We start from the raw sequence: 25852 nt of genomic DNA, 5'->3' as shown, positions 1-25852 counted from the left end.
TTTCAAGCTTTCAAAAGTGACTGGAGCCTAGATCCAGAGAGGGCATGGAGGAAGGTGGAATCTCCACTGAGTAGTATCCAATCTGTCTGGGTGGGGCTGATGAAACGAGATGGGGATAGGTCTCTTGTGATACAGTGGTGAATAATTGCTATCAGGATTGACTTTGAGGGTTGGAAATGTAAAGGTAGATGTTTTGTAGCAAAAGGAGGGGAGTGGTTGACTTTGCAGTCTAGGAGCGGAGGTCCCTGGGACCATCAAGGGAGAAGAGCAGATAGCTAGCGGGACCCTATCCAGAGAAGCAGTGACGCCAGAGATGGAAGCAGAGACGATGACGCGGAGAGATGGAGCGGCTGGGGACTTTAGACCCAGAGAGGGACAGGGGCTGTGTGCTGACGACCGGGGGGCAGGCTTGCAGGGTATATATACCCTTTGGTTGGTTGATGATGCATGGAGGGGATTGTAACCATGGCAATTAAATGATATATATTTTTTTAAAAATTTAAAGTTGTGCAAGAGACTCATTTACAACAGTGACAACAAAAAAAAAGAATGAAATAAATGAGTAGCTGCTGCAGCTGCTTGTACCGCCCACCCACTTCCTCCTGGGATTTGATCCCGTGGGGGGGGGGGGTCAGCTCATGGTTTCATGGGCCATTCCAGTTAATTGGCCTAATAATGTGTTCAGTTCTTCTGTTCTACCCTCTAGTTTGTTGTGTAATGCCTGGGGTCTCAACAGCTTTCCAGTGACCATCCAAGGCATGGAATTGGTCCCTATTTGCCTGGGGCAACAGAGGAAGGAGAGTCAGCGGTAGGAGGAGGGTACACACTGACTGTGAGGCTGATTGTGTCTCTGAATCGGTGCCTCCTCCACCACGAGACCAGAGAGCTGGATGGTGCCGGGCTCTCATTATTGAGCATTTTGGTCAAAGAGTCCCTAGAATCATCCTGATCAAAAGGGGGGAAATGCAGAACTGATTTTCAAAATCTCGTAGACTCCTGAGATCATCTTTAAAGCTTAAATCAAATATATCCTTGGAAGTGTTTTTGAAACCAAACCAAAACCTGACCAGCCTTACAATAATAGTAGGCGACACCCTGAGATTTATACATATAGCAGTATCATCCAGAATCAACCCCAATACTGGACAATGCGCTGGACTGCAAAGCCGTTTGAACTGCAAGGTCAGTGGTTCAAGCTCACCAGCTGCTCCTCGGAAACCCTATACAGGGTTGCTATGGGTCGGAACCAACTTGAAGGCACTTAACAACGAAGTCAAACAAAACTACAGGACTAAAAATAGGGAACCAGAGAAAGAGGGGCTAGCAACAGTTACCCACCCCTCAAAGCCAAACAAACACTGTCGTAGAGTCTATTTCGGCTCATAGTGATCCTACGCAAGGCTTCCAAGGGAGCAAACCTGTAAGGGAGCCAGCAGAAAGCTTGCTCTTGCTCCTGCGGAATGGCTGGTGGATTTCAACCGTTGACCTGTGGTTAGCAGCCCAATGTGTAGACCCACTATGTGCCTCCAGGGCTCAGCAGTCTAGCGGCAGAAGTTCCAAATGAAAAAGAAATCAAGTAGATTCAAGAAATAAAATAATAAAAATAGATGTAAATATACCTCTAAAACTAGAGTAACCCCTATCTCTAATCCTAATCTTAACCTTAACCGCCGCCAACCCTGCCCAGACCGAACCAGTCCTAACCCTAACTCCTTACTCCTGTAGCTGTTAAGTTGGTTCTGACTCATAGCGACCCTGTAATAGGGTTTCCAAGGAGTAGCTGGTAGGCTTGAACCGCCGACAGTGTGGTTAGCAGTCCAGCGCTTATCCTACTGTGCCACAACAAAAACCAAGCAACAGTTTAAATTAACTAGTAAACTATGTGGGCCTTGAGCACTGATCTCTCTGAAGAACCATCTCTCTCGACCACGGGGAGGGAGATCAAGTGGACCAGAGCAGCTGGGAAGAGGACATGGGAAGCCTAGGGGCCAGTGAGCTGGTGCCCATGGGGGAGGAAGAACTCCAAAACAGAGGGGGAGGATGTGTGTACACCGTGGAGACTATCATCAGTGTCACTGAGTGGTCCATGAATGTGTCCACGTTGAGGAGTTGATGGAGGCTTTGCTGCGTGCATTCTCAACAACTAAATCAATAACATTAGAAATACATAAACAAGAGTCACTGGCCACCTGCCTTTGATTCCCAGCAGCTGAGCTCCGTCTGGTCTGTCCAGTACTGCCAGCTCCCCAGGGGAGACCCTCCCCTCCCCCTCCCCCCGGGGCTGTCTTTCTCCCTGAACAGGCTGTCCTGAGTCTCTCACCTGCCCCCGCCCCCCCCCCACTTCTCCCTTGTCCCTTGAACTGAAGGCCTGCCTCCAGCTCCTGCCTCACCCAGTCTGGAGCGCCCGGGGCCCTCACTTCATTCCTTCTACAAGGTAGGGTCAGGAAATGCAATGGGGAGCAAGGAGGAAGCCAGCACCAAGGGCCTTGCGTGTGGACACATGTACAGTGCCTAAACTAAGGGGCAGACTGGATGGGGTTGGGGGGCGGGCGGCAGGAAGGTTCTGGGAGGGGCGTGCAGCGGGAGGACAGGGAGTCAGCCAGCCCAGGGCAGATGGCATGAGGGCCCAGCTGAGCCAAGTTCAGAGAGAGGAAGCAAACCAGGATCTTTGAGGGTATGACAAGGGGGGAGGGAAGGCCTCCACAGGCAGCGGGGGCAGAGCTTTCCACGTGGACAGGGCAGGCTAGCGGGCAGGCTGCGTTGGCTTGCCCACAACCCTGGCTCAGCAGAAGCTGCAGAACACCCCAGGCCTTCAGAGTAGGGGCAGTCAGAGCCTAGACACACTCCGGTCCGTCATTCCCCTTGGCAGGGGTCACACTGACTAGGCCCTGGGCTGCTGAGTGGAGATGACAAGAGGAACAAAATCAGAGAAACTGTGCTTTCTGGAAGAGTCCAGACTGTGTATACAACTGTGTATATAACTGAAACCCTCTTAACACCAAACTAAATAAAACATAACGAACCACACAGTAAGATGTCCACAAACCCCATCTCTGTAAAGCAGACCTCTGACAGCACGGAAGCCTGGGGATGCGGCACAGGGAGGAGACGAGGGTGTTTCATTAGCTTCAGCCTGGGCTCTGGGTGGAGAGGACAACAGGTTTCTCCTGCCAATGTGTAATTAAAAGCCTCTTCTCTTATGTATTTGGGGTTCAAATTAATACTATCTTCAAGTCCAGGAACCTCCCCCAGCTACGACACTAATGTGAAAATGGCCTCAGATTCTTAATTACCTCTTGAGAGCTTGGCTAAAACAAAAGCAAAAATTCACTGATGAATGACACCCTGGATTTAGGCCACACAGGATTCCCACAGACGTCCTATATTGCAGAAGACACATGGAGACGACTTACCATGAGCGAACAGCAGCCAATCAGGAGATGTTGTGTTCAGCTTCCAAGTTGGATAGAGACCACGGAAGCAGCTTGATTAGCACAACGTAAAGTCCAAAGGGGGCGTGGAAAAGGGGAGGAACTAAGGCACTTATCAAACAAAACAGGCAGACTGGAGAAGGGATCAAAATGACATTGTACCACTGCCAGTAGGGTTCTGACGCTGGAGCTCCTAACAGCAGCAAACTGTCTCATCTTTCCTCACAGAGTAACGGGTGGGTTCGAGTCCCCAACCTTTCATTTAGAAGCTAAGTGCGTAACTACTACATTACCAGGGCTCCTTTCACCAAATTTAAAAAAATTCAAATTGGACCCAGCTGAAGATAAAACTGGTGAATTAGTGGTCAGAACTCTCCCAGATTTCAACCCAGATAGTACTCAGGGGAAATAACAAACTGAGATGAAGAGACACAAAGAGCAAGCATGCGGTTTAATAGCTGAGAAGTTTCCAGAATGCTCGACAACCCTAAGCAGTGACAGAACACATAAGCCTCGAGCAGGACAAATCAACAGAAGTCCACACCTAGACACACCCTAGGGAGACAACAAAACTCGAGGACAAAGAGACACCCCGGAGAGAAAAATGCCGATTACCAAGTAAGGAAGGGCAAAGCCACCATCAGCCTCGACCTCTCCACTCAGCTAAGTTTTCATCTGGAAGCTAGGGTGAAATCAAGAGATTTTCAGACAATGAAAGAATGTGTTCACAAGATGTGTATGTACCAGCTGCCATCATTTGATTGCGCTGTGCAGATTTTGTATTGTTTTTTCTCCATTGAAGATTTGTGGCAACTCTGCTGCGAGTAAGCCGATTGGTCCCCTTTTTTTCAACAACACATGTCTATATGCGTCCCCTTTTGGTTATTCTCCCAAGCTTTTCAACTTGTTCATCATGCTGTTGCCCACTTCATAGACTGCCAATTGTTGTTAAGTGCTGCTTAACAACAACACTCATACGTGCCTGTTTTGTTGAGTGCCTTATTTCCAATCATCAGAGACCACTCATAGAGACCCTGTATAGGATTTCCGAAGAGTAGCTGATGAGCTTGAGCTGCCCACCTGGCGGTTCAAACCAACCTTGCAGTCCAGCACATTAACCCACAGCGCCACACCAGGCCTCCAAGACTAGCAATTGTTGTTACGTGTCACCGAGTCAGTTCTGACTTATAGTGATCCTGCATAGGGTTTCCAAGGAGCAGCTGGTGAGTTTGAACCTCCGACCTTAAGGTTCAAACCGACTCTGCAGTCAAACCCAACAACAGCCCAGCAACCCAGGCCCAGGCCTACTAGTCTATTTTGACTCACAGTGACCCTACGTAGGGTTTCCGAGACTGTACATCTTTACAGGAACAGACCTGGCTCCTGAGGAGTGGCCGGTGGCTTTGAACCACCGACATTGAGGTTAGTGGCCTAGTGTTTACCCCACACGCCACCAGGGCTCCTCACAGACTACAGGATAGTGTTGGCGTAACTTTGATATCTACTGGGAATACAAACCATGTGTGGGGCTTGCTGTTTGCGGTACACACAGGGTAACTGAACACAGGGGGGAGGAGCCAGGTGCACCAAAGGAATGGTGGCAAAGGAAGTAGTCAAGTATTGACTGGCTCAAACTAGCCAGGTCTCCAACCAGTGAGCGTCCAAACGGCCCCCAGGCCCCAAAACTCGTGAGAGGGAACTGGCAGTGCTATTGATTAACTTAAACCTCTCTGCAGGAATGCACAGAGCCACTTGACCAAGGACGCCTACCACAAAACTAGGATGCAGGCCTTGCAGCCTCCAAATGGGAAAACCGTGTCCCTGAAGACACCCTAGTCCTCCCTCCATCTTCCCATGCCCCAGGGGCAGCAGGGACCCATGAGACACCTTGGGGCACAGTTCCTGGACCTGGCTGGGAGTGGAACTCTGAAGGGGAGGTGCACGCAGGACTTACCAGGCCCGCCCCCAGCCTGGAGCCTGGCTCTCACCTGACTCTGAGTAGCCAGTGGCCGTGATTATGGGGACAGCCACCATAAGCAGGCCTGAGGCGCTCCAGACGTACTTCATGAGGAACTGCTCCAGCATGACGTACCACAGACGCTCTAGCAGGATGAGGTTGATCTGGGAGGCCAGGTCCTGGTATGACAGGCGCAGCAGCGCCAGCTCCACCTGCAGGACCACCAGAGAGCCAGTGGCTTCATGAGAACAGTTGGCAGGCCCCCATTTCATAGTCCCCGCAAAGTTACAGCACGTTTCTGGAGGAAAAGTCTCACTTGCAGGGATAAGGGGTACGGCAATGGTGAGCAAGGGACTCACCACAATCAGAGCGGGGACACTCAGCACTCTCTGTTCTGTCCCAGTTCAGTCATGGAGGACAGAGCCAAACTGGAACAGACCGGAATTTGTAAAATGTGGATGTACCAGAACGATGGCTGGGATGGGAACAATTACAGCTCCATGCCCTGCTTGAAACTTGATCTCCATCTTGGAAAACAAGGGCAGCATTACACTGGCAGTAGAGCTCTTGGGCGGCTGAATTAAAAACAACATTGCCCTGCTCAAAGATGGCTGCTTTGAACGTGTGTTGGTCTTCCCAGTCCTGACAATAATCCAACCTCCCGCACCTGGCTCCTGAAAGGGCTCACTGTGTTTGGGCTTCACCCAAATTTTTAAAAATCTGGTGTGTTCTGATGTCGCTACAACATCCATGACTGAACTGGTTTGAGGCCCTGAGTCCTCCGTGGCGCCCACCCTAACACCCTCCTCCTGACCCTGGTGCCTAGGCACAGAGCCCAAAATGACAGGCACTGCTGGTGGTTGTTGTGAGGTGCCCTTGAGTCACTTCTGACTCATAGCGATCCCATGCACAACAGAACGAAACACTGCCCGTCCTGTGCCCACCTCACAACCGTCATTGTGGCTGCCACTGTGCTAGGCCATCTCGTTGGAGGCACTGGTAGCATCTTGATTTCGGGAACCTGGAGTCCACAATCTCTCCCTCCCTAAGCACCGCCCTGCGAGCCACTTTTCCCATAGTTCCTGGCGGCGAGAAACTCGTACTGTATTTTCCCACCAAAACCATGAGGGTGTGCTCCCCTCCAGCCCCTCCAGCCTTGCTCCACATTGGATTGCCTCAAACCCACAGCCCTCTGCTTCCAGCCAGCTACCGTCTCCAGTCTCCTGGCTCAACTGTGGCTAGGGCCTGGCCTTCCACTCCTGCACTGACCTAGCCCTGCTATCTCAGGGTGAGGGGCCAGGTAGATGGAGGGGTCCTGCAGGAGAGAAGAGGGTTCCTTTGGGGCAGCACCCATCTTCCAGACTGGGAGGTATGGAGAGTATTGGGTTTCTTGACTCCGTACAAGGACCCTCGGGACACCCACCCCTAGTCTTGCCACATCCAGACAACTACCCAGTCTGCTTCCCTTTGCTAAGTGCTTTCAGACCTACCTCTTCATTTGAGCATGCTCATTGTAGAGCAGGCTGATAAGGCCCAGAGAGGCAAAGCATCCTGCCCAAGATCACACAGGCTGAAGGCAGTAAGCAGTGCTAGAATTTGAACCGCATTGCCAGAGCCCTTAGAAGATTTGAGATTTCTTGAAAACGATGAATTGTCTTATTAAGAAAAGCTTAACGTGGACTCAAGCCGAGAAGAGGGTATGTGCGCGTGCGTGTCAATGGCACGGGCACATTAATAGAGCCCCAAAAAGAACAAACTGCTCTGCAGCAGGGCCCTCCACTAGCTTGTCAATTTTGCCTTGCCCCCGAGAGCCCAGCCTGTGTCCACGGGACAGTAGTCAGTGGAGCTGCAGTCCGCACAGCCCCTCAGCCCAGCCAGGCCAGGAGGAAGGCTTTCAGATGATCAGACCAGTCTCTCCTGCCTCACCCCTCCTAGGGCCTGGGCTGAATTTCCTCTTGTTCCTGAAATGATCCCTGAGCACCCTGACAATCTGGACTCGTGCAGTGAGCTGGCAGGCGTGCCAGCCAGGGCTGACAACGTAGCCGCAGGGAATGTGCCAAGCGCCTCACCCAAGGCCACGGTTGTGGCTGCCTGCCAAGGTGCTGCTAGCCTGCCTGTGGGAGGGGAGGAGTTGAGGAGAGGGGATCATAGCCCAAAGCCAGGCCCTTGCTCCCCTGATTAGCAGCCAGCTCCTGGTTCCGGTGGTCTCTCTATACAGAGGAGGTTGAGGACAAGCAGTTTGGGTCTGGGGCAAATCCTGCTCCAGGTGCCTGGTCCAAAGCCACCATGACAAGGTCAGGGCGGAGACATGCAGGCAGGCCTTCAAGGGCCACAGGCCGCCGTGCCCCTCCCCCCAGGACCGAAACCGGAGTTCCCCAGAGCAGGGCCCTAGGCAGCTGCCACCCCAGGCACTAGGAAGGGGAGGGGCGAGGTGAGATAAAGGGAGTGCTGGCCGGGAGTAGCCTCGCCGCGCCCCCCACCCGCAGCGGAAGGGCGGCCGCACCGGGGGCAGACTGGCAGGAAGTGCGTCCCGCCGCGGCAACCCGGCGGCGGGCCCGTGGGGGCGGCCTGACCCTGGGCGCTGCTTGTTAACCTCGGCGTGGGCTGAGTCATGCCCATAATGCCCAGCCGCTGGACGCGGGCCCCAGGCCGGCCTTCAAAGAACCGAGGGGCTGGCCAGGAGGCCGCGCGTCCCTCTTGTCCCTCTCCTCCCAGATGTCATGAGCCACTGCCGCCCTGGCCAAGTGGGGGCCCTGGATCCGAACCGCTAGGATGCAGTTGCCTGCGGGTCGGGCCTCCAGGAGGAGGAAGCAGAAGTGGCATAGAGCACGAAGGCGAAAGGCACCAGGCAGCCCCCACCGGCCTTCCTGCTTCTCCATTTCTGCGGCCAAGTCTGCGCCCAGGGCCCTGTCCGGCCTCAGCCTCCTCTCCCATAGGCCTGTGCCCCCCGCCCCGGCCTCCCAGCCCCTGACTGCCCCACCTCGTGGCCCCCGTAGAAGGCGATCTCCTCCGAGTTGGCCACCACACGAGAGTGCATGTAGCGCAGGTCCCCCTTGCGCCGGGCCTCCTCTGCCACCAGCTCCCCGAACTTGGGCGAGAAGGCCCGCAGCACATTAGCTGTCAGGAACACCACGAGGCCGGCGATGGCCGAGGGCCAGGCTGTGCCAGCTCCGCGGGAGCGGGCTGCCCGAAGCAGGGTGTAGGAGGTCACGGCCACGTCCAGCAACGGCTTGGTCAGGTTGGAGTAGAGGTGGGCCACAGAGGCTGCAAAGACCACCACATCCTCCGTCAGGGACTGGTCAGGGTTGCGAAGGCGCCCGTCCATGTTGCTGACTCGGTAGTAGGTCTGCTGGGAGAAGTAGAGGCTGTAGGCGTGGGCCACCAGACGGCTGCGGAAGGACAGGGCCAGCTGGCCCTCCAGGTAGCGAATGGCACTGTTGATGAAAGTGGCCGGCAGGGCAATGAGGAGCCACTGCAGGAGCTGCCAGCCGAAGGCCCTCGGGTCCTTGCGGACGATGCAGCGGGCCAATCGGCCGTCCAGGCGGGCCACATAGACCGACAGGAAAGTCCGGCTCCCCAGGGCAGCCGAGTGCAGCGCCAGCAGCCCGGTCTCCCGGCACAGGACCCGGGGGAAGAGCAGCCGCAGGAGCCACAGGAGTCGCTGCAGGAACACTCGATTCACGCTGGCCTTAGCTGCAGTGGCCGTCGGCCCGGAGGCCTCTTGGGGGGGTTCCCGGGGCGAACCTGGGGGTCCCCTGGCCGGAGCCAGGCACTGCCGCACCAGGGGGTAGAGTTTGTGGGCTCCATAGGCGGCGAGGGCCAGGACCACGGCTGTGCGCTTCAGCGTGGTCGTCCTCGAAGGCCGGGCGGTGGAGAGCACCGGCATGTCACCTGGCTGGGACTAATGCCCGAGACAGCAGTCGAGGCAGGTGGCTGGAAGGGTCGTGGTTTTGACCCTGGGCTCCTTGTCTAGGCAAATGGAGGCCTTGCAGTGGTCACTGAGACTGTTGCTCTAGGCAACGGGGGCGCTGCTGGGGCCCCAGGTGCGGTGGGCTGGGGCCCTCCAGAGTCACGCAGCTGAGGAGGAGGACCTTAGCTTCCCTCTTGTGTCAGTCCCTTAGCCCCTGGGTCAGAGCTTTGAAAGGTCGAGGGCAGGGAGGGCGTCTCTTCCCCTCCACCTCCTCCTACCCCAGTGGAGCCCCCGCCCGGGGTACCAGGCGCGTCCGTCCGCTCCACAGCCAGGCTGAAGCGACAGTGACTCCGCCACCGGCCCATAATCCCCACCCTCCCGCCCCTCCCCAGGGGCGAGTCGAGGAAGAGGAGGAGGGGTGGGAGGCGGAGCCCAGGCGCCCCACCCCGTTCTCGCCTCACGGGCGGGCCCCGCCCCCTTCCTCGACCACAGAGACCTGGAGGACCATGCGAACTAGAGGGGCTGAGCGGTCCTTCCCGTCAAGGCCCCGCCCCGCGCGCCGGGGAGTCTGCGGCGCCGTCGGGCCTCCCAGCGCCTGCTCCCGTCCGGTCTCCGTGGTTAGCCCTCCACTGGGGGCGGGGTTGGAAGTGGCAGTCGGGGGAGCCGCCGGGACTTGGTGACGGTTGATGGGCGGGCGGGAAAGGGCGTGACCGTCGGGCCGCTTCCGGCTTCCGGTTGCGGGGGGAAGAGGCGGGGCCGACGACAGCGGTGGGAGAGTTTGGCTGGGCGGCAGTGCGTGCGCGGTGCTTGTGGGAAACTCGGTGAGCGGCCCACCGCCCTGCTCTCCGGCGACGCCCTCAGGCCCCTCGGCCGGGCCAGCGGGGCTGGTATGAGGGAGGGAGCCGGGGCCGAGAGGCGGTCCATGGGCGTGAAGTCGAAGGGCAGAGCTGAAGGGGGTCGGATGGCCGGGAGTCTTCTATGGGCTCAGCCCGGCGCGGGGGTTCCGGCGGGCGGGCCCCTGCGAGTTCTCTGGGGAAGTCGTCGGGGGTCGAGGTGGAGCCGCCTGAGGCCCCGAGTCGGCAGGGAGGGTGTGTGGTGGAGCCCCCGGGGGCAGCGCGGCCCAGCCTCGCGGTGGGTGGTAAGACTAGGACTACTGGTCTCCTGGCTAGGGAGGAGACCTCTGATCGCCTAGAAGGCTGGTTTTTCTCGAACTTTCTCTGGATGGTGCCCCGAGGTGTTCAATGGAGATCTGTGCTTTCCCTTGGCCCTGACTCCTGTCCTCTAGGGGTCGCTCTTTGGGGCTTGTTCGCCGCACCCCCAAGTCCTCCAGGCCTCTGGGAGGCCGCAGCGCCCCCGGGGCAGGCTGTCTCACCTCGGCCTTCCTCACTGGCCCCTGTTGGAAAGGTTTCGGGAGGGCCGCCCGGCTGTCCTGGACGGTGCGTGGCCAGTGCCGTGTGGCCGGGCGGCTCAGCAGCTCGCCTCGAGGCCACTCTAGGGGGCGCTGCAGCAAGTCCTGTGACAGCGGACCGCCCTGAGGGGTCTCATGCTCCTCCCTTGTCTGACCCGGCAGGAAACCGGGCGCACCTGGTTGGGGAGCCTCTGGGAGCAGAAGATGAGTCTGCAGTGGACTGTGGTGGCCACCTTCCTCTATGCAGAGGTCTTTGCTGTGTTACTTCTCTGCATTCCCTTCATTTCTCCAAAAAGGTAGGGCCTGGGGAGCGCCGAGGGTGCCTGAGCCGGGTTCAGTGGCCACAGTTGGTGGACCTTGGAGCTGGGGCCAGCCCAAAACAGGTAGAACTTGTTGGAGTTGGGGTTGATAGGGCTGGTGCGTAGCATTGCCAACCCTCCACCAGGTGGCTGTTGGGTTTTGTCACATCTGACTAAGTCCCTTTCCTGTGCACCCTGAAAAGACCAGTTGGCGTTCTGGAAATCATGCCCTCCTCCCTACCCGTGGGTCCCTGGGGTGCAGGGGATGGCAGCGTGGGATCCTGAAAACTTGCATCACTGCTGTCGAGTGACTTCTGTCCCAACTAATCTTACAAGCATTGCCTCATGAACATTACTCAGCCTTGGAGGGGGGATGGACAATGGAGCTGCTAAAAGGTTGTCTGTCCACAGTGAGTTTTGAATTACACCTAATACAGGGACGCATTGTCTTCACAGAGGGGAAGACATTACACATAAGGGACGCCTCCCCTGCCCGACTTTCTTAAAAGCAATTTTTCATGATGATGTGATAAGATGGGGTAAATGTGGCTGAAGAAAGCCTCTTGTCCAAAACCAGACCCATAACTGTTCACCCCTCACATGATTTTGAGGAAACAGTAGGCAGAGGACTCCCTTGGAGCTGCAGTCTGGGAAATGATGTTTCTTAGAAAAATCAATTGCGTGAAGGACACCAGAGAGGGAGAGAGAAAAACTGAGTAGAAGAGATTTAAGGCAAAAACTACCTGCAGGATTCGAATCTTGTTGGATCGAGTCAAACAAAACAACTGTGTAAGAAATTGCCACAATTAGAACTGTGAACTTTGGCTCTGATGCTGACATTTGCCTTGACATTTGGTTACGTTAAATACGTGTAAAAAGGTTCTCACCTTGTAGCGCTCCAGACTGAAGTGTTGATGGAGGAAAACGATAGGTCATCTGCAGCTTGTTTTCTGAGAGCCCTAGGGTTGTGGGGGCATAGATGGAACAAAGCTGGTCCTGTATAAACCAGCATACAGCAATCGTGTGTGTCTGGGGCAGGAATGTTGAATCTTACAAATGGGAGATATGTGAAACATAAATTTCCTTCCTGAAGCTGTTCTTTAAGAATGTGGAGTGGTTTTCCAGTCATTTGTACACTTGTGGGACAAGCATCTTTATATGTTGGTCGCCCTCCTGCTCAGGTGTCCTAACTTTGAAATTTGTCAGTGGCCGAGGCTGTTAGGAAGAACACACAACTGGGTTTCTGCTGCTCTGGGGACCCAGTGTATCTGCTCTCTTCAGTCCTGACCTGTTTGTCTCTGTCACAGATGGCAGAAGATTTTCAAGTCTCACCTGGTGGAGTTGGTAGTGACCTATGGCAACACCTTCTTTGGGGTTCTCATCATCATCCTGGTGCTTCTGCTTGTTGGTGAGTGAGCTCTGGCTGAGGGCAGCTACCTGACTTTGACCCTTTGCTGGACCCTCCACCATTGAGCTGAAAGTCACTTGGCAGCCCTAGTGGGCTTCTCCCATATAGGCTGACTGTGTGCCCCTCCCTCTCAGCTGTGTCTCTGTGAGGAGCCTCCCTCCATCCATGGAGAGGGTCTTCACCCTGAGCGACACCTTTAGCAGTGGGGTGGGCTTAGACCAAGCCACCTTTCAGCACCCTGGGATGACCACTGGACCATGCTCACTTCCATGGCAGCCGTTAGCTTCTCCCTCCATGGCCGAGTCAGGCTTGGAACCCCAGAGACAGCACAGCAGGCCTCATTAGGAAGGGAGGCCCTGGCGGATGCCTGCTGTTAGGAGGCGACTGCTGTTTGGGAACATGTCTTGGGGACACATCCTGTTGGGTTTCGCAGGGTCTTTCCAGCTCTGGTTCCGGAAGCTGACTTTAATTGTACACCACTAGATGTTTGGCAGATGGACTGGTCTGCAGTTTTCCTCGGGCTGGGAAGAGGGACTAGGGAGTGCTCAGATGGAAGGGGACCCTTTGAGATGAGGGACTAGTGGAGACAAGAGGAATCAAGAAAGCCTGTCTGCTGGGAATGGTGGCTGGTTCACCTACTGTGTGATCCATAAGGCCTGCTTGGACTCCACCGAGCCTGGGCTTGCCTCTGCTTCCCCTTGTAGGTAAGTTGTGCTCCTCTCCCACCTGAATCTCCAGCAGAGCCAGGGTGGGAGAGAGCCTTGCTTAGGGGCATGTGCAGAGCTCCACCTGCCAGCAGCAGCATGAGGCATGTGTCCCTTCTCTGTCTTGGGGCCTGCTGGATGTGTTCAGGCAGAACAGCCTCTGAACTGGCCAGGTGTGGCCTACCAGCTCCCAGATGCAGAGGATGGCTGCCAGCTGCCCACATACCTCTGGTCTTGAAATGCTTGGAGAGGCTCCATAGGCTAGTACTTTCCAATTAGGGTTCTTTCTGACCTGCCTCGGAGCCAGGCAGGGGTAGAGAGCTTGTGCACCATCTCTGGGGCTGAGCTCTGGGAGAAGCAGGGCTACAGAGCTCTTGAATTAAGGAAGGTTTTGCTTTTGGGATTGGGGGCAAGAATCGGGGAAGGATTCTGCCCCTTCCCCAAACCAGATGACTTTGCTTTTCCTCGTTCCTGGTGCCACACTAGTCGACAGGAGGTCAAGGACTTCCTTGGAAGTTGTGATGTGACTGTGATGACCCCCTAAATTAGGGTGCGCTAGAGAAAGCTTCAGGACTTTCTGCAAATGCAAATGTTTGTGAACAGCACCTTGGGAAGAGCAAGCTAGAGCTCTAACCCTGGCTGGCCCAGTCTTCCTTGGGGGCGGGCCTGAGGCTGGGGGTCCCTGTTGTGCTATGTGCTCGAGTGTGTCCCACCCCTGGTCCTTTGGTGCTATCAGCCTAGGTGTTCATTCAAACCAACTTAGAGTGACAATGACTGAGTAGCACTGTTCCATAGGCTGCCATCTTTATGGAAGGGCATCTGTCACACCTTTCTCCCAAGGCACGACTAGTAGGTTCAAACCACTGACCTTTTGGCTAGCAGCCAAGCACTTAAGCACTGCACCATTAGAGCACCAGGTGGTTCTCAGTGGGGGTATGATCTGGATGTGTAGGTGACAAAAGGAAAAAAAGAAGCAGTACCGCATTTGATTTCTTTCTGTTGAGAAAGACAATACATACATGTGGAGGGTTGGTTTTGTCCTCAGAAATTTCATTTAGAAAGTTGACTCTGACTCCTGGTGCCCCCACGTGTGACAGACGTGGGCTGGGCTCGGGGGGGTGGTGGTGGTTAGAAGTGAACTGCCAGGCCTGGCTTCTGAAGCACCTCTGGGTTGGACTTGAACCGACAACTTTTTGCTGAGCAGCTGAGTGCTTAGTTGTTCCTTACCCAAGGACTCTAAGCCCTTGACAATCCCCGCCACGTCCCGTCGGTAACCTTTATGGCTACTTTGCGCAGTGCTGGAGGCATCTTCCAAGGCCACACTGCTTCCTGGGTGTACTCCCCACTCACTGGATTGCAGGCGGTTTTTTTACGCCAGTCTCAATCCTTTCTGAAGTTCTGTCCTATTCTTTCGTATGGTGATGCCATAACATCCCCCCCTTAATAGACACCTCAAACGAAGTCCTGGGGTGGCACTGTCGGTTACTGCGCCAGACTGTAAAGCTGTTTGAACTGCAAGGTCGGCACAGCTGCTCCTCGGAAAACCCTATACAGGGTCACTGTGGGTCGGAACAATGGACACCTCACACGTTTCTATGACTGCTTCTGTAGGATCGATCCTTACAGATGGGATGACTCCATCATTGGGTATAAAGATTGTAGGATAAGCACTCAGCCTCAAGGTCGGTGGTTTAAACTCACCAGCTGCTCCTCGGAAACCCTATACAGGCTCACTGTGCATTGGAACTGACTCGATAACACCTAACAACAACAACAACAAAATGCTAACTTGAGGAACCCTGGTAGCATATACCACCACCATTGCTGACTTTAGTTCCAAAATGGTGCCAGGTTATATGCCTGTTTGTGGTTTGAGATGCCGTCTAAACACAGCCCTCAGCCCTCAATAGGACTTTGATACTGGCAGATAACCTAAAACACAGACTAGTGTAGAAGCAGAAACCAGAAGTCGAACTCCATAGTACACAGCTTGTCCCTCAGCCAGGGGGCCGGCCGGTCAGTGCTGATTGCACAAATGTCTTAGAGGGTAGGCGGGGAAGAAAGCAGTAGGTATGATACAGTTCCATTTTTGTGTTGAAGACAAGTTGTCTAGTTAGCAGATTTCTTTATACGTAGAAACAGCTTACAGCTAGCAGTGACGCTCCTAGGAGCACCGTTGCATTCATTCCGTCACCACTTAACTCGAGTGCCCACTCGGCCCAAGCTATGCTGGGTCCTGGTGACCGCCTTGAGATAAGGTCCCTGCTCTCACGGAGTTATGAGGAGAAGGACAGTGAGTGTGACTGAGGTCATCTCAGAGGTGGTGTGCGTTATAAAGAGCATATAATGGGGGCATGGCAGCTGTCATGGACCGGGACTGCTCTAGGTCCGGTGCTCCAGTGCGTGTTGTCGGCTGTTGGAGGGGATTGTAATGTGGACTTTTTCCCTGTCTAGGATTCGGCTATGTTTGACTTACGATGAGCACAAATTCCTTTTGTAATAAAAAACAAAAACAAAAACTGGGGGGTTACAATATTTTCAGAAATCCTATTTTAAAGCTTAGAACAGAAAGTGCTATGTCTGTCGGGGATTCTCCACGTCCTGACTCCTGAACTGGTGACGCTGTTAGCCAGCATTCCCATCAACAGGACTGTTCCAACTTTCTTCCTGGAGTGGCTGAGGGCCCCAATGGGGAAAGCAGCTGCCCTTGTTGCCAATGATGCCCCAGCCTCTGTTACTGTCTAAAGACATCCAAATCCAACAAGGTGGCCTGGTTGGAATGGAGTAGGGACTGAGGTGTGAGAAGGGGCTTCCAGTAGGTGGATGGATGTTCATTGTTGAGTACTGTCGAGTCGGTGCTGACTCGAGCGACCCTGTCAGGGTTTCCCAGGAGCAGCTGGTGGGTCTGAACCAGCAGCCCAACAGTTAGCAGGCCAGTGCTGAGGCCATGTTGCCTTGCTGACCTCGGCCGCTCAGGCTGGCCCGAGTGGAACTTCAAAGGCCATCTCGTTCTCCTCTGCTCCCTGCAGATGCTGTCCGTGAGATCTGGAAGTATGATGATGTGACTGAAAAAGTGAACCTCCAGAACAACCCTGGGGCCATGGAGCATTTTCACATGAAGCTCTTCCGTGCTCAGAGGAATCTCTACATTGCTGGCTTTTCCTTGCTGCTATCTTTGTGAGTGGGTACAGGGACTGGGTGAGGGGGATGCACAGCTCAGGCTCCTCCTGGGACTGATAGCTCCCTACTTGGTGGCCTTGAGACAGAGGCCCTGTCCCAGTTGAGGGGAGCTATGTAATTTCCCCAGAGGCATTGTACAGAGTGGGAGTGGATGAGGGGCGACCAGAGATTCAAAAGACCTGGGCTTTGCTGCCGCTTGCCCCAGCTCATGTCGTTTGCACATGTTGTTATTGCTATTAAGTGCCGTTGAGTCTGTTCCGAGGAGCAGCTGGTAGGTTTGAACTGCCAACTTTGCTGTTACCAGTCCATTAATTTATCTATCCTACAGTGCCACACCAGGACTCCCATTTGTACATAGGTTGAGGTAAATGACAGGGACTTGGGGTTTTCCTGAATAAAGGGGATCACGTGGCTATGGTAGAGTTCCTTTGTAACCGCTCTGTCATAAGTTGGTTCTGACAGAAGTCAGATACCTGATTTTTTGCAAGTTTCATTATTAATTGCCTTTTTAAAAAAAGTTTATTGTGAATTGGGTGATAGTTTAGATGGAAAAATATCTATTAATTGCCTTTTACTATCAGTATGTTTATAAATCATAACATCTGCACGTAAACAACTGAAAATGGTAACGTGAGCAAAGTACGCGCAGCAACATTGATATGTAGTGAATATTGCTAATGATGCCCAACAACAACATTGTCATAACTCACACACATTTTGAGTCCAATGGGTGGAAACAGTGTGAGGGGGCGGAGACCTAGCCCACCCCCGAGAATTCGCCAGATGCACATCTGTAGACACAGGTGTCTACTGTATTCCACAGTTGTCAGCGTGTTACTGGTGTTTGGGGAAACTGAGTGCCTGGATCCGGGGCCAGAGGTGAGCTGGGCATGACGAGACTAATGGAAGTGCCTGCAGGAGCCTATGACTGTTGGTTGTTTCTTACATCACATCCGTGTTCTGACCCACAGGGCTCGGCTGTTCCTCAGTTGCTAACTGGCTGAGCAACCTCTGTACATAGAAGGCCAGGGGCTTGCAAAGATCCTGGGAGGTTGCTTACTCAGGACTCGATGCTAAAGAGTCAAACAGTTTCAGGCTGGGCTCGCTACTGGTAATTCTCCACTTGGTTTTGTGCCCAAAGACACAAGACTCTTAGTGCCTAAAGGACTCCTCACAGTGGGTCTGGTGAGCCGATGCCTTTGGATCAAAACTGGACTGTGGGGAGTGGGGCCAGTACTGGCAAAGGTAAGCGTCCTTTCAAGTGAATATGAGTTCATACAGAAGTAATCAACAACTATGTCATCTTAAAACTTCTGTTATTGTTCAGTGCCATTGAGTCGGCTCTGACTACTCATGGTGAGCCTGTACAGGGTTTCAGAGGAGCAGCTGGTGGATTTGAACTACTGACCTTGTGTTTGAAGTCCATTGCTGATCCTCCAGAGCCACACCTAGAAGTCTGGAATTGGAAAGGCTGGGGCCACTCAGATGTACTTCTTAGGGTTTCAGGAAGCTCTAGCAAGAGTTCTCTAAGACAACAGAGAAGAGTCTCAGTTCTCTAGTGCTGCTGCCACGGAAATGACCACAAGTGGAGGAGGGCTTTCACAACCAGAAGTTCTTTCTGCGCAGCTTAGGAGGCAGGGCGGGGGAGGCTTTCTCTCTGTCAGCTCTGAGGAGGAAGTTCCTGGTCATCAGTCGTCTTTTGGGTCTAGGAAGTTCTTGGTGCGAGGACACAGGGTCTGAAGGCTATACTCTGCTCCCAGCTCTTCTTTCTTGGTGGTCTCTTCTGCCTTTTTAATCTCTGATCTCAAAAGAGGTGGGCTTGAGATACAGCCCAATCCTTCTAGATTGCATCCGGCCCCATTAGCGTCACTGCCTTGAATCCTGTCTCATTAACATCACTGGAGTCAGTTCCCAGGTAGCAATCCTGTAAAGGGTTTCTGCAGGAGCCGTGGGAATCTAGTGGATGACAGCTGGGTTGCTAACCGCAAGGTCAGTAGTTCGAATCTGCCAGGCGCTCTGTGGGAGGAAGATGAGGCTTTGTGCTCCCATAAAGATTTACAGCTGGGAAACCCTGTGCAGGGTTGCAGTACCTTTGGAGCCGGTTCTGGCACACGCCCACCGTCCCCATAATGGGTTCTGAGGCTCTGGATCACGAAGCACATTTACACAGAACAAGACTCAGCTCCTTGCTGAAGAGCGGAAGGAAGGACACGGAAACGAGAGGGTTGAAGGCCGTGGTGGCTAAGGGTATATGTAGCAGAGTGCCCTGGTTTCTGATTGTGAGTTGGTGTCACTGTAGACTGGAAATCATTTAGAGTACCAATTGCTGATCTAGGAGGAATGCTTGAGAGGAGGAGATGCTGGGACTCAGGCCAGCACCATTGCGTCCAAAGGGAGACGAGGGGAGATGAGATGAGGCAGTCACTAGCCTGGGAGAAGTGAGTGTTGATCTCAAGCCCCCTTCCAGAAGAATAGCTTATAAGCAAAAGCAGTCATTGGTTTGGACTTAAGTGCAGTGGAGTCGTAGAGACCAAGTGATATCCTTTTTCTCCCGGCTCCCTTTTTTGAGCAAGATTATTATATTAGCTCACAGTGTGCTGTAGACCCAGCCCATAAGGATTTTCAGGAAAATGCTTTCCAATTTCTCATTCTGTTCTTGTAGACAAGGTGGTAAAGGTTGGGCAGGGTACTGGTGAGTTAAGTGTGACCCTGAGTCACAGACTAAGGCTCGCTGTCCACCGCTTATCAGAATGAAGATGTTGCTCATGTGGAGCAGATGCCGGAGAAAGCACGCAGAATCCATCACAGTCTCAGTGATTGACGAGGCCTGGCCAGGCTTATACATATGCGTGTCAGCATGTGGCGATCACAACTGCACAGTCCCTCAGAAAGATTTGGGATGGGTTGCAGCTTGCGGACACCATGGGCCTGTTGCAGGACCTTTTACAGCAGTTAGGTCCCTGGGAGGGAGGCACCAGAGCTGCTAGCTCACCGTCCATCACTTGGTACCTAGCAGTAGCAAATACACACAGCTTTCCCTCCTTCCCCACAGGCGGGGGCTTTCCAATACCTTGCCTCTCCCGCCTCTAGGCCCTGGTTTCCTGGTTGCCTGTCTCTTGGTGTTGCCTCCGGGTGACCAGGCCAGACAGACCCAAGAGTGTGCGTGTGCTGGGAAGCCAGGGGTGCTCAACTGCAGTCTAGTAACACTACTTCATTCAGAACAGCATGCAGTTTCTCTGGTACCCTAAATGGGTGTCTGGAAAAGGATACATTCCCCTTTTATAGTTGACGTCATTCCAAGAAGGATGCCAGGAGACTAGGAGGATTATGTTGTTCTTCAATGCCAGTATCATCATCCTTTGTCTCCACTTCAAATAGCCATCCATTTGGCAAGTATGTCAGCCTGATCTCATTCATTTTTAAACATGTAAAACAAGATCGTGGCTATATTAACCTCCTGGGTCGAATTGTCGAGGCAGCCACAAGCCTCTCAGGTCGCCGTCTTACCTACAAGGAAACTGTAAGGCATGTGCCTAGTGTCTGCTGCCGCTGCCCTGTCCCAGAAAGAAGCAAGATGGGTCTTGGTATTTTCATGAAAAATTATTGGTGCCTAGCCCCCTCGTAGTTTCCTGGGGGTGAAGTGTGCAGTATACGCAGGTGCCCCTTATTTATGTGAACATGTTATGTGTAATATGTGTGTGTATGCACACTAATCCGTTCTAGAACTGGAACAATGACCGTGGCCCTTCAGTAACTTCTCTTTTCTTTGCATGAGTTTAGCTATAGAAATTCTCTGTTTCCAGCTTTGTTCCCAGACACACAGAGCTCCTAGGTGACGTGAGGAAGCACTCCAAAGTGTAAAACCAGGCAAGCTCGTGTACTCCCTCCAATACTAGAGAAATGTCCATCCCCATAGTACTTCTCTTCTGAGTAATTGTGCTTTTAATTGTGACGTTTTGTTCACTCTGCTTTGGTTTGCCTTTTTCATCCAGTAACATATCTTAGCGAGTTTTCCATGTGACTCCTGTCTTTCTTCATCAAGGTTGTTCAGTATTCTATTCTGTGAATGGATCATCATTGGAAATGGATTTCCTGTTCCCAGATGCCTGGGCTGCTTCTAAAGCTTTACTATTCAAGAAAATGCCCACATCTGTGTTTTCTAGTCTGTCCTCGCCACACATTAGGTTATTCTTTTTTTAATCCTTGGACGTGGATTGGTGGTGGCCTCATTTGCTGGCACCTCACTGCTGAGAGAGTGGTCTTGACATAATGTGGAGTCTGTCAGAGCTGAGCCCCTCCAGCCACCCCCAACCCGTTGCAGACGAATATTCATGATTCCAGTAGAGATTACCACTAGGTAGAGTTTGACTGCCTGGGGTCGAGTCTGTCTAGCACTGGGCCCTGGGTGGGTTCTCACAGAAACCATGTTGGTTTGAAGACTTTCTCTTTGTGAAGGGCTTTCTCTCATCAGTCAGTACGTACTGTCTGCACTAGACATTGGGCTGGTCCTTTTTTCAACAGGGTCTTGAACTGTTTATTGTATATTGAGCAAAGGTTTACAGAGGAGATCATCAGTTTTACATTCAGCAAATAATATACTTTGCTTCAGTTCTTCCTGTGTCTCCTAATACCTTCAGTTTTCTCGGCTAACCTGCCTCTTGTACATTGCCTGCCCTGTCACCCATGTAAAACACATGTCTACCTTCTAACCTGTGAACAATTTTCCCTCCCTCCCTGCCCACCCCCCCCACCCAACCCCCCCAACTATCTAGAATGTTTCTGTTTTTCAAGAAAACCTTTTAACTTTTTACAATAGTGGTCTCATGCACTATTTGTCCTTTTGGGGATGACTGATTCCACTCAGCGTTAATGGCCTACAGGGTTGTCCGTGTTATGAGGTAGTTTGCAGAGTCATCAGCATTCTTCAGCATTGCATGGTGTTTCATATATGTATGTACCAAAGTGTCTTTATCCATCCCTCCACTGACAGACTCATGCTGTCTCCATCTTTATGTTACTGTAGCTAGTGCTGTGATCCATGGCAACGCTCTTATTGCTTGAGGATATGTACCAAGAAGAGGGATTGCTGGGTTACACAGTATTTCTATTTCCAGCTTTTTTTAAGAAAGGGTCATACTGTTTTCCATAGCGGTTGCACCATTTTGTAGTTCCCAGCAGTGTAGGTCCCAGTCTCTCCACATCCTTACCAACATTTGTTGTTTTCTGTTTTTTTTTTAAAACTTTGCTATTGATAATACCTCGTTGTTTGGAGGTGTGACACTGTGAGTTAATGCACCAGACTGCAAAGCTGTTTAAAATGCAAGGTTGGCAGTTTAAGCTCGCCAGCTGCTCCTTGGAAACCCTATACAGGGTCGCTGTGGGTCAGAACAGACTCGACAGCGTTTATAACAACAACAAAATAGGTATGCGTCAGAACCAATTCGACGGCACCTAACAAAAACACAAAAACTAGGCCGTGATCTTGAGCATGTCTTGCTATTTCTTGGCTGTCCTAATTGCCACTTGGGTGAAGTGTGTGCTCATGCCCTCTGCCCACTTTTTAATTGGAGTATTTGTCTTCTTGTTGAGGGATTGGAGTGGTCTATAAAAATTTGAAGAGTTATCCTTTGATAATGTCATTGTCAAAAGTTTTTTTCACAGTCTGTGAGTTCTCTTTTTATTCTTTTGGTGAGATCCTTTAATGCACGTAAGTGTCTGATATTTAGGTCTCAATCATCTATTTTGTGGTTTTTGTGTGTTTTCAGTTATGTTTCATCGTGCATTTCTGTCATAGTTTTTCATTGATGATCTTTATAGTTCTAGACTTTACATTTAGGTCATTAATCCACATTGAGTTCATTTTTGTAAATGGTGTGAGATCCGGGTCTTGTTTCATTTCTCTGCAAATGGACTTCTGGTTTTGCCAGCACCATTTGTTAAATAATCTCTTCCCCATTTGATTTTGGCCCTTTGTTGAAGATCAGCTGACTGTATGTGGACGGATTGACTTCCGGGTTCTGAATTCTGTCCCATTGATCTGTGTGTCTTTTGTTGTACCAATACCAGCTGTGACTACTGTGGCTGTGTAGTAGGTAGGTTTTGAGATCAGGAAAAAGAACAAAGCCTCCTACTTTGCTCTTTTTTAATGGTGCTTTGCTTATCCAGGGTCTCTTTCCTTTCCAAATAAAGCTAGTGATTACTTTTTCCATCTCTTTAAAGAATGATATTAGAATCTGGATTGGGATTGTGTTATATGTGTATATTGCTTCGGGTTGTTCTTAAGTGGCGTGGAGTCGGTTTTGACTCAGGTGACCCTGTATAGGGTTTTCAAGAAGCTGCAAGTTTAACTTGCTGACCTTGCAGTTCAAACAGACTTTGTGGTCCAGTGCTTTGAGTATTATTGACATTTTCACGATGTTAAGTCTTCTCTAAGTCTCTTGGTTTCTTGTAGTGTTTTGTAGTTTTCCTTGTCTAGGTCTTTTGTTTCTCAGGTTAGATTTATTCCCAAGTAGATCACCTTTTGGGTCGCTAGTATAAATGGTATTGTTTTCCTGAGTTCCCTTTCAGAGCTATCAATTAGTGTAAAAGGAATCCATCTCATTTTTGTATGTTGGTCTTGTACCCTGCCTGCCACTTCCCCAAATCTATCAATTGTTAATGTTAAGTGAGTTCCAATAACTTTCTTGCCGGGTCTTTGTGATTTTCAAAGTATAGGATCATCTGCAAATAGAGTTTTACTTCTTCTTTGCCAGTTTGAATGACTTTCATTTCCCTTTTTTGCCTTAAAGCTCTGGCTAAGACTTGCAACACAGTAGTTAACAGGAGTGGTGATAAAGGACATCCTTGTCTGGTTCCTGTTCACAAGGGGAATGGTTTCAGTTTCTCACCATTGAGAGGGATGTTGGCTCTTAGTTTTTATACATGCTCTTAATTGTGTTAAGGAATCTCCCTTCCATTCCTATTTTCATTAGGTTTTTATCGGGAATGAGTGTTGGATTTTGTCAAATACCTTTTCTGCATCAGTCGATGGGATCATCTGATATTTTTCTTTTGTTTTATCTATGTGGTGGATTACGTTGATTGTTTTCTAATATTGACCCATCCCTGCATACCTGGTATAAATCCGGCTTGGTCATGATGTATTATTACTTTTTTATATATCATTGACTAGGATTTTTTTTTTTAAAGCTTTTACTGGGAATTGAGTGATAGTTTACATGGGAGAACATTGATTTTGCACTCATCCTTTTGTATTTGGTTTCATTGCAATGGTTACAATCCTTTCCATTCCTCATCATTCAACAGTTTTTACTTCTGTTCCTTCTGTTTTGTTTTGATGTACACAAAAACACTCAGGAATATATAATCATTTTAAACAACCAAAGGGCACATTCTGTAAGCCAGCCTCCTGGCTGCCAACACACAGCTTTTCTCTTTCCATGAGTCTAGAGTCCTCGACTGACCTGTGCCTCCATCTCTGGTGTCACTGCTTCTCTGGTTAGGGCTCCACGTTCCATTCATGCTCTTCTCTCTTGATGGTCCTAGGGTCCTGTGTTGTTGAAATGTAAGATTAACTACTGCCCACTTTATGTTATAAAACTTCTACCTTTACAGTTGTGACAATTGCAATTAGTCATGATAACAATTACTCACTATTGAATCAAAAGAATCCTATCCCATCTCCATCTAGGCACGATGAAAACCAATCAGTGGGGATTCTGTCCTCCCCTGCACACTCTGAAACTAAACTCCCTCTTGAAAACTTGTAAGCCAGCCACTTTGTGCCTTTATAGCAACCCCTCCCCAGCAATTTTAGGTAGCCAGTATCTAAGTTACCTGTCCTTATCAACTCAGTATATCGAGGGGATAGGCTTGATCCTTGAGGTGAAGAATTCTTTCCTCTTGATTGGTATTTTTAGCTCTTGTATCCATAAGTATAGGTCAAGTTCATCAAATTGTAACAATTTACACTTGCTTCCTGTATCAAATTTACCTTCCTCTAGTCGAGCTCTGGTCATCAAGCCATCAAAATTAGGTCAAATAGGTACTATCTGCAAGTTTGGGTGTTCTTGTGCATCTCCCCCAACTTCATATCAGCTGGATGCTTCACTCTCAGCTCTAGCCCTCGGTGGTTAGGTCAGTGTCCATGGGCTCAGGAGTTCCCAAGTCTTCAGGCCAACCAGCCTTTCCTCTTCTCTGTCTCATCTCAAGATCTACAGGAGTCCATGGCATGTGAATGAACTCAGCCTATGTCTTCATTATTGACTTCCCCCTACTTCCATTCACATGTAGACCACCGTGGTTGCCAGCAAGCTTACATGCCTGCTTGTGTGTTCCCTTTGAGTTTCAGTCTTGGAGGGGGTTTGTCCTGAAGGGACTTGATGGCTTGCCTTGATGGCTCCCTGGCGAGCAGCTTACTTGTTTTTGTAATAGCCAAACAGACTGCCATTTTTGTTTCTGTTTTTTCCTGCTGGTCTTTCTTTCAAGAAGTATCTTTTGTTCTTTTAGCTGCTCCAGGCAAGTTTGCTTGTCCTTCCAAGTGGGAATGTCCCAACTCAGAAGGTCCTCGTTGAGGCTCAGGAGTCCACCTAAGGTCCTATAGACTACAAAGGCTTCCCAAAAAGCCTGTTTTCACTGGGCAAGTTCTAGAACCCTTTTAGGTATTCTAATCAGTTATCGACTAAAGACAGGCTTACAAACGTTCTGTAAACATGTTTCCCGATACTCCTTTCTATCCCACTCAAGTGTCTGTTTTACAATAGTAGTCAAGGGCAATCAATATCCATAAGACAGTCAAGCATCTTAACATTATTTCCCCTCTTTTACCCTTTCAGACTATGCCTCAACCTCTGTATCCCAGAGCCCTGTTGTTACAAGGTTCAGCATACATCACTGTTTACCTCTGTCCCATTTAGCCCATGCAAACCTGCCTCAGGGTTCTCCTATCTACCTTGTTCTTCCATTCCCCTTCCCCCTTTTTCACAGGTGTTGTCTGTTTCCCTGGTATATGGCAGTTGGTATTGGTTCTTGCCTGGGTTTTGGTGTTTTATAGTGTGATTGTAGCTTGGCTATATGGCAGCAGTTGCTGACTCGTCTTGTGTAATATAGGGAGACAAAGAGTCCTCCAAAGGCAGAAGGGGGGCATATAACAGCAAAACAGCTCCAGTGAAAAAAAAAAAAACCACTAAAAAATAGCAACAACAAAAACTAGACTGAATACTGCCCCATCTCTAATCACAGTAAAGGGAGAGGAGGGAGTGAAGAAAAAGAGAAAAAATCTGTCTCCTAATCTGAGTATGACTTCAATGTCCTCTCTTCAGCTTCTTGCTTTCAAAGCTGCCTGTGAGAGATCTCAAGATGCCAGTGTTGGTTGTTATGCTATACCTCAGGCTTTAATTTAATTTCCGGCCTGTTTTGTTTTTAAACTCTTTCCCTCTCTACAGCCCTATCCTGCTCTTTCCCATATTAAAAAACAACAAATAAGAAACGTTCAGGACCTGCTCTTGGGCTGAGTATCTGTGCGCATGCGTGGCAGAGGAACCCACCAGTGGTGAG

The 25852-nt window shown here is 51.0% G+C and overlaps 2 protein-coding genes across 2 annotated transcripts in view; one reads left to right on the top strand and one right to left on the bottom strand.

Annotated features, from left to right (window-relative positions):
- ABCD1 (ATP-binding cassette, sub-family D (ALD), member 1) overlaps positions 1-9632 on the bottom strand; it is a 43139-nt gene extending 33507 nt beyond the window's left edge. The window contains exons 1-2 of the mRNA XM_006877221.1: positions 8369-9632; positions 5420-5600 (exon numbers count right to left, since the gene is read on the bottom strand). Coding sequence (XP_006877283.1) covers positions 5420-5600; positions 8369-9274 — 1087 coding nt within the window. The 5' untranslated portion in view covers positions 9275-9632. The remainder of the gene's footprint in view (positions 1-5419; positions 5601-8368) is intronic.
- Positions 9633-10910: 1278 nt separating this feature from the next.
- BCAP31 (B-cell receptor-associated protein 31) overlaps positions 10911-25852 on the top strand; it is a 32277-nt gene continuing 17335 nt past the window's right edge. Inside the window, exons 1-3 of the mRNA XM_006877183.1 lie at positions 10911-11002; positions 12313-12413; positions 16147-16294. Of these exons, the coding sequence (XP_006877245.1) occupies positions 10911-11002; positions 12313-12413; positions 16147-16294 (341 nt within the window). The remainder of the gene's footprint in view (positions 11003-12312; positions 12414-16146; positions 16295-25852) is intronic.

Source organism: Chrysochloris asiatica, unplaced genomic scaffold (genome assembly GCF_000296735.1).
Source record: "Chrysochloris asiatica unplaced genomic scaffold, ChrAsi1.0 scaffold00445, whole genome shotgun sequence".
Taxonomy (NCBI): domain Eukaryota; kingdom Metazoa; phylum Chordata; class Mammalia; order Afrosoricida; family Chrysochloridae; genus Chrysochloris; species Chrysochloris asiatica.
The sequence above is the reverse complement of the archived record's forward strand: the minus strand, read 5'-3'. Positions and strand labels throughout refer to the sequence as shown.